The 19,653-nt window shown below is 43.7% G+C and overlaps 1 protein-coding gene across 4 annotated transcripts in view; it reads right to left on the bottom strand.

Moving 5' to 3' along the window:
* The window catches only part of DIS3L2 (DIS3 like 3'-5' exoribonuclease 2), a 184,518-nt gene that overhangs the window by 61,037 nt on the left and 103,828 nt on the right, over nt 1-19,653 (bottom strand). For all 4 annotated transcript variants that reach the window (XR_011152723.1, XM_069024458.1, XM_069024459.1 and 1 more), the window contains exons 12-14: nt 12,555-12,667; nt 5,476-5,583; nt 1,848-2,081 (exon numbers count right to left, since the gene is read on the bottom strand). Coding sequence is in view for 3 of the 4 variants with exons in the window: in XM_069024458.1 (XP_068880559.1) it covers nt 1,848-2,081; nt 5,476-5,583; nt 12,555-12,667 (455 nt within the window). In the remaining variant the exon portion in view is untranslated. The remainder of the gene's footprint in view (nt 1-1,847; nt 2,082-5,475; nt 5,584-12,554; nt 12,668-19,653) is intronic.

Here is a 19,653-nt window from a genome sequence, read left to right as displayed (position 1 = left end):
GCCACTTGTGAGATATAACTCAGTTTATCATGATGGTTGGGAACTGGGCTGAGCAGGATCAGCTGTCTCTGGTGCCCTTAGCTGTGGTTTTTAATCCCAATCTCACAAATGATGCTCCAATATGTTCTCTTTAATGGCTCCTCTGTAGGAGCACAGAGCAAAACAAAACACAGCTAATCATTTATGGGCTATCACTGGAACAGGATGCTTCCGTGGCCAAATCCTCCCATTGAAAATGTCACAGCTGGCTTAAAACATATTTCCCCTGAGGTTAGTTTGATAACAGGTAACTCAACTCAGGGGCACACAGTGAGCACTCAGCATTACACTGTAACAGTAACTTGTGGAAGGCAGCTAGTGACCTTTCTGGGCCACAGCTCCCAGTCACCATGGACTCTTTTTCCAACTCAGATACCACCAAAGCTTCCCAGTCAGCTGATCTCATGCAAAAGCTGGGATTTTTATGTTTCTCTAGCATTCAGGGTGTGCTTGGCATCAAAGGCCCAGTTTATTAGCCATTGTATGCTAAACTTCAAAGAGGGAAGTCTCTGTTCCAAAAGAGGTTTAAGAAAACTTTGAAGTGGAAGTTTGATTTCCCAAAATTATTTTAATATAATTTAAAAATTATTTTAGGGGGACCTTAAGCAAATGCCCTTGCTCCAGACTCACTTATGTGTGCTGAACCAGTCCTCCAAGATCCCTTACAACAGATGTAGGCAAGATAGCCTCAGATACCACACTGTCTACAGCAGATTTATCCTAAAATAAAAACTCCTCTGCTGAAACTCAAGATACGAATTTGTCATTCTGCCCATCTTAGACATGGGGGAAAGCACATTGTCTCCTCTTCACAAAAGCTTCACCAGAATAAGCCACGTGCTCTGTTGGGGAAGGTGACAGATTATAGACTCTTCTTGCTCCTGTTGCTCTGCAATGATTTCTCTAAAATTAGACTTTCTTGCAACTGGAGACAACACTACAATGCTGAGTAAAATGGAAGGGTTACAACATATGTCTTACATACAACAGCCCTGCTTACACCACTCCATACATAGCTTCTTTCTCAGCAATACCCTTATATTGACTCATTTTCCAAAATGAAACAATAGAGCTTCCTTATATTAAGAGATTATTGTGTCTCCTGCTCAGGAAGACCACTGCGTTCTGCAAATTACTGGAACCTCCTACCCATAAAAACTACCAGAAGCCACCTCAGAGCAGCTTAACATCATATGCAAAAGCATTTTTTGCTGTGGTAGCCTAAAATATCTGGATCTCCTTGTAAAATAGAAATTACACATACCACTACTGATACAAGATTATTTAAATCACCCCAGACAGAAAACCTCCTCACTAGCATTTTTCCTCTGAAACACACCCAACACTTACAAGTATTAGCTTAGATAACATTCAGCCATTTTCCCAGCACAGAGAACTGCTATGAAAGCTGTGGAAAACAAGAATATTGCAAGCACAGAAAGAAATGTGGAGGATGAGCCTTTCCCAGTGAAATGTGCACTAATATCTGAACTGCATGATAATGAACGACACTGTCGTGATTTGTTTCACTGTATGAATTACTTACCCAGTCCAACAGGGTTTTAGGATTTTGAAAAATGTTGGAAAATGGATCACTCCTTTAAAAACAGGGATTTTTTTCTTTTCATCCTCCTTAGTGCTTATGGTACATAATTTGATGCTGCTCTTAAGAAGACATTGGTACTCAAAGCTGCCTTTCTATTCCAGCCTTGATTTTCCCCTTCGAGTTTTTAGACTGGCCAGGAAATTCTTAGGGAGTACAAGGTGAAATTGCTTTGGTGAAGCCTGAAGGGGCTGGACTGACTCACCTGGTCTAAGTGCAGGGCACCCTCGGTGAAGCGCTGCTTGCGCAGGTGCTGCGCCACTCGATGCAGGTTCAGCACAGCCTCCTGGATCTCAGCTATCGAATGCTGAGGTGAGACAGGGGGGAGCTCTTCAGGTGACAACACCTTCCCAGGGCTGTCAATCATGCTCTGTGCATGGTCATAGCTGAGCTTCACGCAGGAGCAGATGACTGTCCGCCCAAACCACTCATCAAGGATCTGCAAAATTGCAAAGTGCAAATTGGTCTGAGGACTCATTCTTCCAGGGCACAAAAGCTTGGGAACTTGTACAAACACTGGGAGGAATGGCACCAGACATCCCCACTCCCTGTGATCTTCAAGTGAAGATCTTGTCCTGCTGAGACCTTCAGGCCTTTTGCCAGTTCAGATTCTCGAGCATCTAGTAAAGTGTATATGCATGAAACAGGTAACAATATATTGTGCATATACAGAGGGGACTGCTTGCATCTCCCTCCTCTACCTGACTTCCCTCCTTCACAGAGCTCAAAGAACATCACATCATCTGGGAGTTGATACCAGTATGGTGGCTCACAGGTTACCAAGTGCAGGAGTGACAAGAGGCAGATACACACATGCCAGAGAGGTTGTCCTAAAACACAGCCTTAAACACAGCAGAATAACTTGAAGTGTGGCTCTTGAATACTCTGTTTTCAAGACCCCAGTGTCTGACTAGCACTTGTGAAAGTGCCTGAGTAGGACTTTGGTGGGTTTGGAGGAGAGATGGACAGTCAGTGATCCCTTGCTTCTCTGATCATGTCTATGGTTCTAGGTCCAAACTCAAGCCAGGAACCTTTTTGGGCTTCCAAACTACTTTGGAACTGAGAGGAAAATATTCCATAAATTGCTTATAAAATTATTTTCTTTTAAACCAGAAGCCACTTCCATTTTAAACTCCCTAGCAGAATACTGTAGAAGTAGCAATTCAGAATTACTTCCTAAAGCAGACAGGAAAACCTATTTTCAGCTGAGATATATAAGAGAATCCAACAGCTCATCAAGACAGTGACAAGGCACCAAGGGACATGGGCAGAAGGCTCTTCACAAAAGTCATGCATTGGCATGAGGGCTCCAGAGACAGATGCAGTTTGTGATAAACCATTCAAAGCACAAGTGCTCAGAGAATGATTGGAGAATTGTAATTCTGCCTTAGCTGCAAGTGCCACCTTACCCCTTCATCAGCCCAACAAGACATGGTGAATTCTGCAAGTGACAGTGTCCAGGGAGAAGAGTGAGCTCTCTATGACAGCCTGATCAAGGATGCTGCTTCAGACACAAACCTTCTTCTTAACAGGAAGGGACTGATTCCCAAAATACCTTTGCTGCCCCCCTCCTTAATGCATCAGAGAACATATGTGCTGTATAACTCAGCAACTCAGAGCTCTGAAAGTCACAGGACTTCCAAGTTTATTTCTAATTTGAAAGTACTTTAACAGCAGAGATGCAGCACATGGCATCTTACAATATAAAGTGCTCTGACCATCACCTCATGGTTATTCTGTGCATGTCTCTTCCTCTATGCTGTGAGAAAGAAAGGAAGAGAAAGCCACAAAGCTGGACAGAAATGCTGTGACAGTGCTGGCAGCACCTGCTCTGTGCTCTACTGCATCCATTCAACACTGTTCAGCTTCTTGTGATGGAGGATGCACATCTGGTAGGTCAGTAGCCCCTGCTTTGGAAATCCCACCAGAGGAAAGGGCAAGCTCCCATGGGCTAGCCCACGTACCATGGCTGAGGGATGGGCAAGGCATCATGGAGGAGCAACATTTGGGGGTTGTGAGCTGGGATTTGGAAATTACAATGAGTAGCCCACAAGATCAGTCTGCAAGGTCTCCTCCATCACAGCAAACGTGGTGCACCCAGAGTCCACACAGAGCACCAGCATCTAAAGAATTTCTAAAGTTATGATAAGGCTTCCCCAGTTCTGGCTTCTTTTGAAAAAAACCCATAGTCCTGAGCAACATCCTGTCCTCACTGTCAGTGCTCTCATGGCTCTCCACCAACAGCTGAGGTTCAAGGGCTGTGTTGGGGCCTTTGACTCACCTCCCTTTCACCCAGCAGAGCATGGGGGAGCATGTGATTCTGGTTTGCACTGAGATACAGGTATAGTAACACCTAGAAATACCAGCTTTTAGAAGAATGTCCTCTTGGGCAAAAGCCCTAAAACCACTTTTCTTCTTGGAAAGAGTAAATTCTTCTCCAGCCTTCACCTGACATTCACATCAAGTGACCTCGACTAAGACTGTAACCCTGAAAGGCCTTGTAGGAGAAACCAGTTTGCTGAGATGGCCACAGGCAGTCTGCTCTCCCAGGGACAGCAAGGCCATGGCCCAGACCACTTCAGAGGTCTGCTCCCTGAGCTGAATGCTATTTTCTCACTGGTCAGACAGGATTGGACTGAGCACTGTTTGAAATACAAAAGCTATATTGCATGGCACATGAGACAAGATGTAATTAAAGGCTTATTTTAATTAAGACTTGACTTTTAGCTGTTCAAAGATGGCTCAGAGTCAATAAAAGGTCTACCTAGTAGCTACTCTTAGAAGGCCTCATGAGTAATCACGCTGTTGCTATAGGAATGGGAACACCTTTCACAGCGGACAAATACAACCCACCTCAGTGTCAGAGCAGGGACTCACTGCAGAAATACAGAATCAGGACTACAACCCTATTTTGCTAGAGTTCTGCTAGGGTAAAGATAGATTCATCATCCTTCAGAGCAGCTGGGACAATAATAAGGAAGTAAAGTGAATTTTTGTGAAAAGTTACCAAATTGGCACAAGAAATACTGCCTACAGAAAGAGTTATGTATGAGCACAACAGTGGTTAAAAAAAAACCATGTGAATAGAAAACGTGTATTTTGCATAGACCAGAGAGTGCTCTGGTACTGGCAGTCTTCGGCCCTCCTTGATTAGTGAGGGGACCCTGTGATAACCAAAGGAGAGATTTTAGGGTAACAAAGAGTGTGGGAGAGGAATAGGGAGAGAAATGAAGACCTGGGAAGTGCTGGCAGGCAGGGGAAGGCAGCTCACTGCACCGACAGACAGCCTCCACAACTGCTCCCTGGAAATAACACATGCAGAGGATGGAACCGTGCCTTTGCTGAAGGGCTATCATGCTTTATTTGGATTGATGTAATTTGCAGCTCTGAAGAGGAATTAAATAGTCTGTTTACCAGAGAGGCCACCAAGGGACACTGCTGCATCCGCCGCATTGCACAACGGCCTGGGAGCACGAGGCAGGGCTGGAGTCGGGGGCACATCTCGTCCCACCCAAAGCATTAGTTCTGAATTGCTGCTGGAGGTAAGACATTAAATGGTTGGCTGACCTGGCAAGGAGCAGGACATTCTCCATTCCTGAGATTCATACAAATATTCCTCCTTTCCCAACCATGTTGAGAGATTATTCCAGTTGGAAATTCCACAATATATCATCAGCAAGGCAAGACACAGGGACAGTCCTACATCCTCCAGTATTGGTCACTTTTGCTATCCACCTGGGTGTTAAGGGATGCCATTTTTACCACTACAAGAGCAGGGGCTGGTCACCGAGGGAGGACTGATTAGCAGGATGACTGCCTGCTGCCTGAGGTACCTTGCCTTCCGGAGTCAACTTCCAAATCACAGAGAACGTCAGTCTGTCTCGCATGGGATTGAGACTGCAGAGCTCCTCACAGAGCAGCCTGGGAAGCATTGGGATCACCTGAAAGAGAAGAAAGCCTTGGTGAGACACAAGTTTTTAGTGCGCTCAAGCTTCCCTGACCAGTTGGTAAAGAGAAAATGTGTTAAGCTGTCAGCATCATGTTCACTGTGGCAGGAGTGGCTATGTCACAGCTCTGGGATGCATCACCCATGCCAGAGCTGTATCACATGGCAGACAGTGTGCTGGCATGGAATGATGAAGTAAACCAAATCCTCTGAAATAAGAGGATTTCAGACATGGCTACAGCTATCTACACTCCCATCAGCCCCATCCCTCAATGAGACCAGAGGCAGTTGTCAGTCTCCAACCTGGGATCATGTCCAGTGCTCCCCTCTGTAGAATGGAGTAAGCATCCTGGAGTAATCTGCATCCTTGGTTATGCAAACACTTACTCTGCAACTTTTAAGGTCACAAAGTTTGCTCTGTTTTCCACTTCTTTCCCACTGCCGCTTTGGCACTGGGAAGAATGAGGAAGGCTGGGCACATCAGGAAATTTAATGTTGAAGAAACATGGTCCTGGCAGTCAGGAGCTGAAGAGGTTGGATTTGGGAACTGTGTTTCTTGCTTTGCCACTGAATACCATGTAATCAAGAAGTAAATGCAAGTCTGCTCTCTGCAAAGCATAAATGAAACTTCTCCCATGTACCACAGGAGCCATGCTTGGCTTCAACAAAGATTGAATCATGCTTTACAGGACAGACAGGAATGTGTAGATGCAGGTGAGATAAACAAAAGTACCTGTTTTATGACTATTGACCATGTTATTTGCAAATTATTACTTTATTATACTCAAAATTTGAACAAAATATCAGCCAACATAAATTTCTAGCAGGATTTTTTAACCCATGTCCTAGTTCCTTACAACTCATCAATATTTCTGCTGCTGAACACTGAATTACCAAATCACAAATTACTCACCTGACTGCACCAACAAAGCTAAAGCTTCTGAGCATATTCATGCTAGAGCAAACCTGAATAGCTCCAAGTGTTTCAACCATCCCTGAGTTATTTCCTAAGTGAAGTCTGCAGTAAAAATAATCTTTAGCAGCTGCTTAATGAAGCAAAACTCATTATTTGAGTTTTACTTCTGACTTCCCTTCTCATTATTTACCTTTGTGAAGAAGCAATAACTGCCCTCAAAGAACCATCACATTATTCCTCTAGTTTATTTTGAGTGGCAACATGGGATGGTGCTTTTCAGAAAAACAAAGAGAAATACTCTACTTGTGTGCCATAAAGTAATTTAGCTATTTAATTTAGTTTCCGTTTTGACTGCTCTGTGTGCCAGCCTCTAAGTATACGACCAGCAGGAAGCTGACTGGCATACAAATCCCAGCTCTTCCAAACTCTGACACCTGTTTAATGATTTCAGAGATAACTTTTTCTACCTGGAGGCAGGAGAACCACTGTTCCTCAAAACAGTAAGAAAAAACAGTCTCAGGTGTCCATTTTCTCCTCAAGTGCACACACTTTACACTTACCTTTTGCTTTGAAGGAAAGACTCTTAAAATATTTAATCCCATTTGTGGTTTGGCACCAGACAATGGCTATAAATCCTTTCTAACTGCAGTGCACAGTAGTGCCAGAAGGTTAACTGTATGGTCTGGGGCTGTCAGGGAGTCACACCATGAATCAGCAGCCCTGGTTTGCCTGGAAGGTCACAAGGGCACAGCTTATGATAAGCTGTTTCCCGCAACACAAGGGCCGCCAACTCTGTTATTCCAGTTGCAAACAGAATGTTAACAATACTGCTACATTCATAACTCACTGACCCAGTACGTGAGCTTGGCCATGCTGCCTGGAAGGACCCACACCACAGGGGTATAAATTTAGTGTAAGCGATGCCAACCCATACCAGAAAGGAGAGTAAATAGCTTTATAGACTCTCAGAAATCCCTGCCTGCCTAAGATCACCCATGACCACTGTGAGACCCCGACGTTCAGGTCAGAGTGAACAAAGTCCTAGTAATTTAATAAAAGCTCCCATGCCCTTTCCCACCCGAATTAAAAGCTGCTTTTCTCTCTCTCTCCAACTCTGATTGACCATCTGACAACGGTCTGTACTTCCTGAATATTTGTGTGCCTTAGCACACCCTCTTTCCCTTCATATCTCCTGCAGCAATACCAGTTTGCTAGAAAAATGCCTACAATGAACACAAAAGCCCAAGCTTGTTTTAAGTGTACTTGAGCAGGATTAATATCCGATTCAAGAGGCTATAATTCAATGGAAGGGCTTTCAATGATGTGAAACACAAGCAAAGCTTTAACTCAGATCATAATTACAGCACTAAACACTCGCCAAGCAATTAGCTGTAACAAATCTACCATTAGGGAAGCACCAGCCTGTGTTACCTTTGTTTCACAGGAGAGAAACTTTAGGCAAAGTAACTTAACCTACGCTATGGAGGAAGTCTCATGGGAGAGTGAGAATGCAATCAACCATTTCCTGGGCTCAGCAAACACATATATAACATAACATGACCTTGCACTGAAGGTATTTCAATTTATTCTACCTTACTGAATTAAAAGAAACCTGTTTCCAACACCACAACAGTCTTGGCTGATTGCCTCCTGCTTTAACATCACGATTCCTCTTCACCCTCTACGTGGAGAATAAACCAACTGTCACAAGGCACAGAAGTTTAAGTTATAAATATACATTTCCTTTTTCCTTAACATGATACGGTCGCAGCCTGAAAGGATTCCCAGTAATTGCAAGCCCAGCATTTAACATACAAAGATGTCACAATTGTGTCACACTCAGAGAGCGAGATGTTCCAGGAGTGATCCCAGGGGCTGCCCAGAGGAACTTTGGCAACAGGATTATCTCCATCTCTTTCTGACAGAGACACGGGATGAGAGGAGATTTCCCTAAGCACATCTTTAATGTCCAGATTTGCAAAATATCAGAGCTGTGTAGAATTGCCTTGAATAATCCAGAGGTTGCCCAGCACCTTTTAAATGCTTTGCCCTTCCCGTGACTGTCTGCCAAGAGCCAGCAGTGTCTGCCAGCTGTCCTGTGGAGTGCCAGGGCACGCAGGAATCCAGAGAGCTGAAACACTGCCGAAGGATAGCACCTCCAGTAGGAAGTGGTTTCCTTGGCAAATTGCTACGGATGTGCCTATGTTGGGGATCACATCACTCAGCTTGATTTTACTGCAGATGGAAATAAAGTCACCTGGGCTTATACATCAACCTGGAATAAGGGGTTTATAAATGTAGCTGAATCTAGAAATGCAGTTGGAGAGGCCCAGCAGGGCTAGGCAAAACAATTTTACAATGTAAAAAAGGAGCTACACCCCCCAGGAAATCCTTTCTAATGAATGTGTCATAGAAACCAGGGCTTGGGTGGTGAGAGCTTGTCTGGTTTTAATCCCCCTCTATCAGTCAGGCTAATAAAAGACATCATCTCTCCCCAAAAGTCTAGCAGTGCCCAAGAAATACTGGAAAGGGCACTTCTTTGAGTGAAAGGCCGATATCCACAATGCTGGCAGCTGCGGGTCTGCATTTCAAATCAAACCACAGACAGAGGATTTCTCTCTCCCTGTTTCCAAATCCTAAATGCAATATTTTCAGCACTGCCCTCAAGACTCAGTTGTCCAGCACTACCCAACAGCCTACTCCATGCTACTGGTTCTCCCTGCAGGCAGCCACACATCCCAGAAAGCCAAAGCAATGGCACCACTGGAAAACCAAAGTGAGAGAGGGCACTGCTGGGGCTGGGGGGGTCCTACACACCATCATGTTGGCATTATAAAACAGATGGACCTGTGACCACAGCTGGTCACACTGCTTAGCAGCTGGCTCCTCTGCACAGGAAGATCTAAATCCCTGCTTATGAGAGCCCTTGGGTTTGTTTTGTTTTGCCTCTTCAACTAATAAAGTGCTTCCAGAAAGCACATGTGAGTTTTCAGTCTCAGACTTATTACTAGGGAGCTGGGCAATGAGAAGGAGCACATGCATGCCGGGATGATACAAGTTCTTGTTCCCTATAAAATCAGAAACATCTGTTGCAGCCAGGACTAACTCACTGGCCAGGTTCAGAGCAGGTTAGGCAGAGCAGCTCTCATCAGTGGACTTGCTGTAGCACCTTGTCAAGGAACAGAAGGGAAAAATTGGTCAGCCAACCAATGGGAAAAAGGAACAAACCCTGGTCAAGCATAATCCCGTATCTTCACAAAGTTACAGGAACTGTTTGCTCCCTTCAAACAACTTCATTCTGCTGGCATCTTGCTTTGGCTGTCCCTTAATTCTTGGTTCAGGTTGGTTATGACCACCGCTGACTCCCAAGGTGATCCTTCTCCCACAAACAATCCAATGAGGAGGGATTGTATTAACCGAGAGTGTCCACTAGAGCTGGTAGGAGGACACTGAAGTCCAACAATGGAGTGGGCTCAGCAAATCTCTTGCTTGTACACTAAATGATACTCAAAGGAAATAGGCAATTTGTTTATGAGCCAAGCTTTCTGCTCAGGAGTTGTATCAACACTTCCATGAATTCAGATTTCGAGCAACTCTTTGTTACTCAGCCTGAGATTATCAAAATATCAACACCCTGACAACCTGCTGGTGTCAAAAGTGAATGTCTTGAAGTCCTTGGACTCAACATGAAGACAGGCTTACAGTTCCGATCTTTGATCTCCAGTGTAAAATAGGACCAGTAAAATATTACAGGGATTTATGGCTGAACTCTCACTCGAGCTGCTTCACACCTAAAATAACACTGTAAGATGTGCCAAAAAAGAGGAAACTGTTTAGGTTTTCTTGCTTCTTAAAACCTGATACATTCTTATTTCAAAAACTTTTGACTTGTATTAAATAGACCACTAGCAGTTACACAATAACTCCCCTTCTGGTTCAGGAAAATTAAATATGTGGCTTTATTTAACTTCTTTGGGAGGATTAGCATGGTGCTAACCTCTCGCAGAATCACAGCTGTCTTAGGAAACAGTTTCATTAAAGGAAAGCATATTTTCTAGAAGAGTCACGATACCATCTTGTTTCAGACAGCCTGGCTGCTTTCCTTTGCCCATCCCCTCACTCCTTTTCATCTCTTGCAATTAAAATATTGAAAATTTCATCATCTAACCTAGTTTGTTGTTTTAAAATTTATTTTTTGCAGGGCAAAAGTGTGGGTAAAACACTAATCCTGACTGCTGGGCCACAGTAGTTGAAGATGAATTGAAGATTAGGGGCAGCAGGTAACTTATGTTGGCATTGCACAGGACTGGCAGTGCTGGGGGGAAAAGGCACTTTGAAAAAAAATTCCATTTGAAAGAAAATTCTGCATTCAACTAGATTTTCATGAAAAATGTCTCCTTTCTTTACAAAAAATCTTCCTTCTCCCTTGACTAAAAGAATCACATTCCCTCAAAGCACAGTATTTTGACTTGGAAATACTGCCACAACATCCACCTGGAGCACAGCTTTGCTGCCTCCAGTGACATCCCCCCTAGGCCAGCCCACATCTCCCATCACCGAGTCATCTGTCAGAGGGGGAAGCAGAACCCAGCAGAAGCCAAGGGCTTATCACTGGAGAGACTGTAGGATTGGGAAGACTGGTGCCAGAACTGCTGTTTCCATGAGATACACATTGCTTCCCACTCCTGGAGAACAGCAAGGCACAGGGAACTGGGGTCTCCCAGCACACAGCAGCTGTGTGCTGTTGGTGTCACCACCACTGACCTGGCGGGGACACTTCGGCATTCCCGTCACGGCAGTTCCACAGGGAGCTGAAACCCACCAGACCCCCTGAGACTCCCAAAGCTGTGCCTTGCTGCTTGTACCCAAAGACAGCTATGGAACAGCTACTAAAGGTTAACAGCTTGATATCAAACCATTAATTTGATTTCACTAGTGTAACATAAATCATTTTATCATCCAGAAAGTGTGGAGAGGACACAGGAAGCTACTGGAACAAGCATCATTACAAAATCCTCCCCGGATAACAACCCTGAAAACATCCAGGAAGGGAAGGGAAGGGAAGGGATGGAAAGAATCACTCCTAATCCTAAGTAGCAAGTAGGATATGTTTATTTATTATAGAGAAGATGTCCTGTCATTCCAGAAGGGGCTGTGGAGACAAGGACTTCAGCCTGACTAACTGGGAGTGTGGGGAGAGGCAGATTAATCTGCCCCATGAGACTGCTTCAACACTCCTCTTCACGCAGCTGATGCCTCAAGATGACACAGGACACTGACAACCAAGTTTTCCAGCTTCCTACACACTCAGTGCCAGTGCTATCTGATGGGCTACGAAGTGCTTCTGCACATTCAACTGGAAATGAGACCGCCACAGACAAAACCTACATGTTTTCTGTCCAACAATGTTAAACCTGAACCTGTTCATCTTTAAAGTTTAGAAGTCAACTATAAACCTGAGCTTAACATTTGATTCTCTGATAAGCTAGAATCTGTATAATTTCAAGCATCTTTTCATTGCGTGATGAAGGAACACCATTCCTCCATTATTTGGGATATCCAGATAAAATAAGAGTGTGAACCTTTTGTTTTACCTCAAGGTGTTTGTTTTTAAGGGTGTTTTACATCCTACTCTGACACAAATCCACTTCTGGGAGGGATTAGTTGGACTCTTGCACCAAAGGCAAAGACAAAACCCTTCATATCTGCCAATTTGAAGCCCCCAAGAGCAAAGCAGAGGAGCCAGCTCAGGTGTGTCAGGCTTGGCTCAGGTCAGCACTGAGCTGGTGAGCCCTGGCACACATGGGGCACTCCCTGACCACAGACACAGGGTCACAAGCTACTGCTCCACCCCGTGCTCTCTCCGTAAGCACCAAGACAGTGAGTAGCTATGTCAGCTTCTGTGTTTCCATCAACTTAATCATTTTTGTAGGTGTCCTGCAATAACAGCCAGATTTTGATCACTAGCATCTCAAAACGAACCTTGAAAATGAATTTCTGGTAAATGGAAGGCACAATCATCAGACAGACAAAGGTAAAGCTGTCCTTACCTTCTGCACCAGATAGACACTGGTGGCCCTTTCACTCGCTACTTTATCCAGTGCTGTTTCTTCCAGTACGAAGTAGCTCACATCCGCGATGTGGACTCCCACTTCCAAGTTCCCTGGAATTGCACAAGTCAGTAGGCTGTGAGTAGAAATGAACTGCTGACATATTTAACTCTGACTCCTCTCCCCCTCCCCCAGTGCTACTGTGACCTTTTTGCTTTATGCCACAATCTCACAAAACTGATACTTCTTTCCACTTCTTCCACCTGGGATGAAAACCATGGTCTCTCAGGACGCTCTCAGATTCACCACCACTGTGGCTACAACATACGATGGAATATAGATAGAAGCGAATCCTCAAGCACAGCGGTGGAAATGTGAAAACCCTTCAAAACCATGTGGATAAGTCTCTGCAACTAGGAGCTTGTAATACTGAGCCCAGTCTTCATCCCTTTGCTGTCAGTCAACAGCATGAAAGAAAGATGGGACCCCACCTCACAAGCACACAGGCAATGCAGGATCCCATTTCCCCAGTATGGAGCAGTCAGTCACACATGCTTTTGGGTTCTCAGAACTGCACTTGTTCCCACTTCACCCCGGTTGAGCCCAGATTGCTGCTGGGGACATGGGAAGTCTTCAATGACTTTGGACCAGGCTATGCAGAAGTGCAGCTTTCCACTAGAAAAATCTTTCCACTGTTACCCTGCCTTTCCTTCAGATTTGGCTTTTTATCCTTTAATTAGAGTCCAGTTTAAAAGCATCTTAAGTCAAAAGTTAGGCTAGAGAGAAGTACTACTGAGGTTTATCATGAGGTTTTGGCAGTAATTCGGATTTGGAAGTAGTGATCATACTCAGCTTTGGAAGTAATTAGTACCTGGGTCCAAGAAATTCTGGTGTGCTAATCCTCAAAGCAGCCTATTGACCTTTGTTTTCTCTGGAAGGACTAGGCTGGATTTGAGGTGCTTATTTGTAGCATAGTTCTAAGTGCAGTGGGTTCCTAATTATAACACTTGGTTCTTTAGAGGAATTCACTAACCTCTCAGTATCTATAAATATTTCTTCTTTCCTTAATTTTTTTAAAGAGACAAAGTAATAAGATCCCACGCTGGTGAAAATCCTGTTTATTTATACACCTCACAAAGAACATGATCAAAGCCCTTCTCTCAAGTGTCACGTTTTTGAAGGATAAATGGTTCGTAGCTGTTGTCATTAAGCAGTACATGTGCCTGTGTGCCCTTCTGATGGATACCAGCACAGGATTTCAGCAGAGTGGGAGTGGTAACAGATGAAGAGAAAGCATAAGAAGGTTCAGCTTTGTACTAGGGGGAGCCACCCAGCCCACTGTGCCCCAGCTGGGAACCCAGGGAAATGAGCACCAGCCCACCCTGCACAACTGCCTGACTTCATAACGATTTTAATTTTATTAAGCCATGTTTGCACAGCACTGTGAGTACATAAAGTGTAATCTTGCTTTTTGAGCAGCTTTTGTGCACTTGACAGAGTACAGAGGTAACAGCAGCAGAAATGCACAGGGAAGGCAGGAGGGCCAGGGTTTAGATGTGCCCACATAACCTCCAGTCACTGGAAGGGCCTGCAGAGACTAAATATGATGGCAGCAGGGAGAGGAGGCAATAATCCCATCGCACACCAAGGGACAAATTCCACTACTCATCAGGAAGCTGGGAGCAAAGACTGCAGGTTAAATGGTTCACCTCAGAAAGCTGCCTACAGCTGTGTTGTGATATTATCACATGCCTTGAAAGCTGCTCTACATGGATTAGGCATCCAAGCCTGAAACTACTTAGACAGTAAGTCTTAGACCAACAGTTCAACCAACAGGTTTAATATTACAGACATTCGAAGCCAACACACTCAGAAGGTAAAAAAATATTGAATACTTTGAAGTCAATATTGTAATGTATTGACCCTGCAGGCAAATATTGACTAAAGGAAAAGGAGAGGGGGTCATTACATCATGCCTTTAATCGCACTTTAATTCAATATGTGCACTGTTACATACATGAACTTTTTGTCCTCGATAGAAAATCGACAAACCAAGAAAGATCTCATTGCATGAGATAATAAAACATGGAGTCAGCCAACGAAAACACGCTGAGCAGAGTTAAATTTCATTCAGGTTTCCCACCAGAGCTTCTAAAAGCTGGGGTGAGTGTGAGCCCTTTGCTTTTGAACTTTTAATGGAAATTCTATCAAAATATTTTCTTACATACATTGACATAATGCAAACTGGCAGCTCTTGGGTTTGTCTTGCTCATGTATGAATCACCCTATCTCCCTCACCCCCAAAATATTCAGACCAAGAGAACTTGAAGATACAGCACAGTGATCAACCAATCTGATTTCTCTCAAATCATTGCTTTTGAATGTGCTAGACAAAATACCAGCCTAAGCCTGCACAGAAATACCTGCCTGCTGCTTTTTCCTGGTTTATTTGCTAATTAAAGTGAAAGAGCATTGTAGGTAGGGAAATACTATTCACTAGAATCTGTTTCAGGTCCACAAACTGCTTTTCTAGTGTCATTAATTTTTATGACAAAGTCACAAAAGGAATATTTCACATTTTAAGTCTCATGTTATTTCCCAAGGAAAAAAAAAAAAAAAGGAAAAGAAGTGGCCTGAAAGGAAAAGAGAATTTAACCAGCAGTCATGGAGTAAAAAAGTCTTGTCAAAGAGATCAGAGGAAAGGGGTAAAGGGTGGACACCACATGGACCACACACCATAGGCTACTACACATGGTCTACTTGACCTCCATTCTGATGAAAAAATCTACTTTTCCAGCAAAGTGAGGCTTCAAACCTTGCCATGTAGCTCTCCATTGTGACAGACTATTTATATCCTAAATTTCTTAGAGAAACAAGTACTTTCACAAACCACAGATTTGTTTCATCCCAAATTGTCTTAAAGAGAAGTTAAAGCTGCACAACAATCCCTTAAGCTAGGTATATGCTACCAGTTTAAGGTTAGGGTTTTTTAAAAGGAATTTACATAAAAATGTACAGGAGATTAAGCCAGACTCGTCTGCTGCTATTAAAGCAAGAGCTGCAGGGAGCATCTGTTGCAATGAAAAATGCTGAAGGCACTTGGATGGCTTCTTTCACTCAGGATCTCTGGGACTCTTACATTTAAAATAATTTCATCTGAAAGTGGGTGCAAAACTGTCATGCCATTCAAACTCTACCACTGCAAAGCTGCTCTTGGGAGATGTTTAGCAACAGGGAACACAGTTTAGAATCAAGCAAGGCGTGTTTTGTTAACCAGCTGAACCCTATTAGCTTTTCTCTGAAACTACAGAGATGTGGTGACAGAGACGGATGGGAGACAAGAGCATTGTCTGAAATTACACCACGGCACTGCAAAACCCAGTGAAGAGGCCTTTTGCAATGAGGAGCTCTCCTGAGATCTGCAAGTAGAAAGGGAAAGGGCTGGGCACTCAGCCACCCAAGCTCCTCTTGGGCCAGTGCTCTGTGCCAGCAGGCTGGGACTTGTTGTCACCTTACTGCAAATAACACAGTTGTGATGCCACATGCAGAGAGGACAATTTAGCTTTTTATTTACCATCATCTGGCTGTGTGAATGGCAGAACAGAATGGACCTGTGTCTTGCCAACTTTCTGGAAGCCTGAATCCCCTCTCAGAGCTCACCAAGTGACAGAGCCATGAAAGGCAGGTCTCCCCCAGCACGACGGACACACAGTTGTTTTGGAGAAGATTTGGCTCCTTGAGCTGAGGATCTGGCTTGTTTGAACCCACTCCAAAATCTCGTGTGCATTGATATGATGCTAAAATCAAAGGAGAGCAGTGACACCTTGCAGAAGAACAAAGAACAAGCTGTTTCTTTTTTTTTTTTTCATTTTTTTGCTGATGATCTCATTCTCTATGACAAAACAGTTTGGAGAACTTCTCTCCTTCTTTATTGAAAAAATTACAAACAAAAAGGGATTAGCAAGAAGGAGCTGGAAGAGAACGAAAAGGCATTTTCAGCCTGTAAATGCTTCATAAGAACTGCCAACCCAGCAGGTCACATCAAGCATTTGCCCCTGGAATTAGAAAGCTGAGTTGAATGCATTTGAACAGTGTATGAGGGAACACACAGGAACCAAATCCCTCTTCCCTGTCTTCAGTGACCCTATAAGCATAGCACGAATCCAGAGACCAAGCAAGTTCACTTCATACTGTAGCACATGTGAATTTTAGGGCCATATAACTTAAAAGTGCAGCTCTTCAAGGATAAAACATCAGAAAGTATTTCTCTACCGTGCAGATACACTCCTGTTTTTTTCCATCTCATCTTCAAGCATCATCATTCTCAGGAGGGAAGTCAAACATGAGCAAACGTGTTAAGTCAACTTAAAATCAAATACCAGGGGTTTTTGTATTAACCTCTGTCTCCCACACTGTCTTCACCCTTCAGTGAGATACAGAAGAGTTCAAAGCAAATTGCAAAGTGTTTGCTCTATCCAGAAAATAGCCAACTACCCACCTGCTGCCAGCAGTTCAAGGCAGTCCCAAGCTGTTCTCTGTTTAGACCCAACTCTTGCAGCAAATAATTACAGCTCTTTCCCATTCCACAGCCCTGGGGGTATCATGCTGTTGCTCTTATCTGCTAAGCAATATTTAGTACCTTGCAAAAGTATGAAAAACTTGCATAAAGAGAGAGAAATGAGGCCTTTAGCCTACATGCACGTTTTGTTGCTACTGGCAGTGCTACAGAAGACCATGGGTCTTCAAGGGGGAGGACAGTGTCTGCCACAAAGAATTCCAGTTACAGAAGGGACAGCCAGAGGGGCTGCAGACCATAAAGGGGTGGACATAAAAGTAATGTAAGTTGCACTGAAGCAGAAATTGGCACCAAGACTTGGGGAAGCTGCTGGAACCAGGTAGGGGCTGTCACAGACCTTTAACACACGCCTTTAAACAGAAGACCTGACCCAAATATTTCTGCTTCTCTTTGGCATGTGTATGAACATCTACAGCTCAAGAGTTACAGAAGTGACCGTCTTGGGATAGAGAGAGAAGAAAAGAGAGAAAACATAATGACTGATGAGGAGAAAAGAGCAAGTGGGAAAGCAAAGAAAGTGCAAGATCGAGAAGTGGAGGAGAAGAGTTTAATAAAAAATAAAAGTGGAACCACAAAAAGAACAAGTTATTTGTCTGTTCTGGAGCCTGAAGACAAAGGTGGGTGGCTTTAATTCTCAGCTGAGGTTACTCTTCCACCAAAGAAAGCCAAACTGTTGTTCAAAAAATCAAACAGTGTGTTCTACTTATTTTAAAATAATAAGGAAAGTGCTTAGATTTTACTTGTGTGCCCTAGGGCCATTTTGCTTTTTGAAGATTCAGTGCAACTGAGCATAAATCCATTAACTTGTTTACCAAGAAACCAAATTTTTTAAATTATCACATGATGGCCCTTTAGCCAACTGAAATGCAACTAATTGCACCCTTTTTCTGAGCAAGTAATAGCTTTTTCCTTCTCTAAAGGTCTCTTCCTTGACATAACCTCACAAGAAGACTCTGGCAAAAGGATCAGATCCTGTATCTCAAGAGCAGGACAAGTCCCCAGGGCACAGAGCAGCAACTTTCCCATCCAAACATTTTCATCCACTTAATAAATGTTGCAACAACTTCAAAAAGGAAAAACTGTCTGCCCAAACAAACAACAAGCATCTCTAAAGGGTAACAATCCAAAAAATGCTACAATACTACCAAACCCCTCTGCCACTGGTTTGCGTGAAAAATGTCCCACAGAAACAACCCACTTCACCCACTGGCCATAGAGAGATTTTGAGACCATCAGGAACAGCCTGGCCAAGGTTTCAAGAAATTTTAGTTCTTCTTTGAACTACGCTTGGTCACCTTTTTGGGGATCTGTAGCACCCAGAGAGGTGGCCAAGGTCAGGCCCTCAACATTCACATGGCAGAGAGGGAGATGGCACACGCAGCGTGCCAGCACCAGACTGTGAAAGTGCTGGCTGGGTCTGGGCTTTTGCTTTCCTTCTTAAATCACAATTAAAACCTTCAATCTTCATCGTCTCCTTAAGGAACTGGGCTGATGTAAAGATAATAAAAGCTGTGACTTTTCTCATTTAACTGCTCAAACTCAGGAGCTGGGAGATGGACCAAATCCTCAACATGAACAGAACAGAGATTGGCCCCAGTTACTCAGAGCTGAGAAACAGCATGAGATCACAAGAGAAGGGAGAAAAATAAACCCAAAACCACCTCTAAATGTTAACTCTCCCCATACCGAAAGTCTAGGTCCTTCCTCAACTTCCAGAAGTATCTGAGAAACCACTGACAGGAATGGTGACAGTGCAAAGTGATACTTTCAGCAGTTCTAAGAGAATCAAAAAATATTCAGTTTTTCACAAAAATAAAGCATAACAGGGTTTTTGTTACTTTCTTCTTTTCTTCTTTAAGTTAAAAGGTCAGTGTTGGACATCAATGAGTCTAAAATCCAGAACAACATGACTCTTAAAGCACTGTTTTACTCTTGTCAGCTACCCTGACCTTTGGCCATTTTTGTCTCTCGCATCAACTGAATGTTACTGAGACAACTACAATTTTACAAACCAATTTGAGACTGGCTCTAGGTGAGGTCCAAAACAAGACTCATCTGTTCATTGAGTGCAACAAAGGACAAGTGAAGATGAAAAGCAGAAGTATTTTCTAGAGTTTTCCGTGAGCCATCAGCAATTCTTAAAATAGTTTCAGAATTATGAGGAGACTATATCTATTACTAAATTAAATGCTGAAAGCAGGTCTTTCATGTGAATTGCATAAAATTTTTGTCTGCAGCAGCTAATAAATCCAGCAACGTCCCAAAACCACTTAGCAGAATTTAAAAGCCACCTTTTATACGTCAAAACAAAGCCAGGACACCTTCATAAGGCGGCACTTCCTGTGCTGTGCATTACAGAACCCTGAGTTTTACACACAAATCAGCACAAGCCCCTGCAGGAAAGGTGACACCCCCCACATCTGAAGGGGATGCTCAGAGATGTCTCTTGGTCAGCATGAGGCACTCTCAGGCTCTCAGGAGAGCAGGAAGGCCAATCCTCCCGTGGGAACATGGGGCAGATCT

The sequence above is a fragment of the Aphelocoma coerulescens genome, chromosome 9, assembly GCF_041296385.1.
Source record: "Aphelocoma coerulescens isolate FSJ_1873_10779 chromosome 9, UR_Acoe_1.0, whole genome shotgun sequence".
Lineage (NCBI taxonomy): Eukaryota > Metazoa > Chordata > Aves > Passeriformes > Corvidae > Aphelocoma > Aphelocoma coerulescens.
This window is presented reverse-complemented; position numbering and strand designations above follow the sequence as displayed.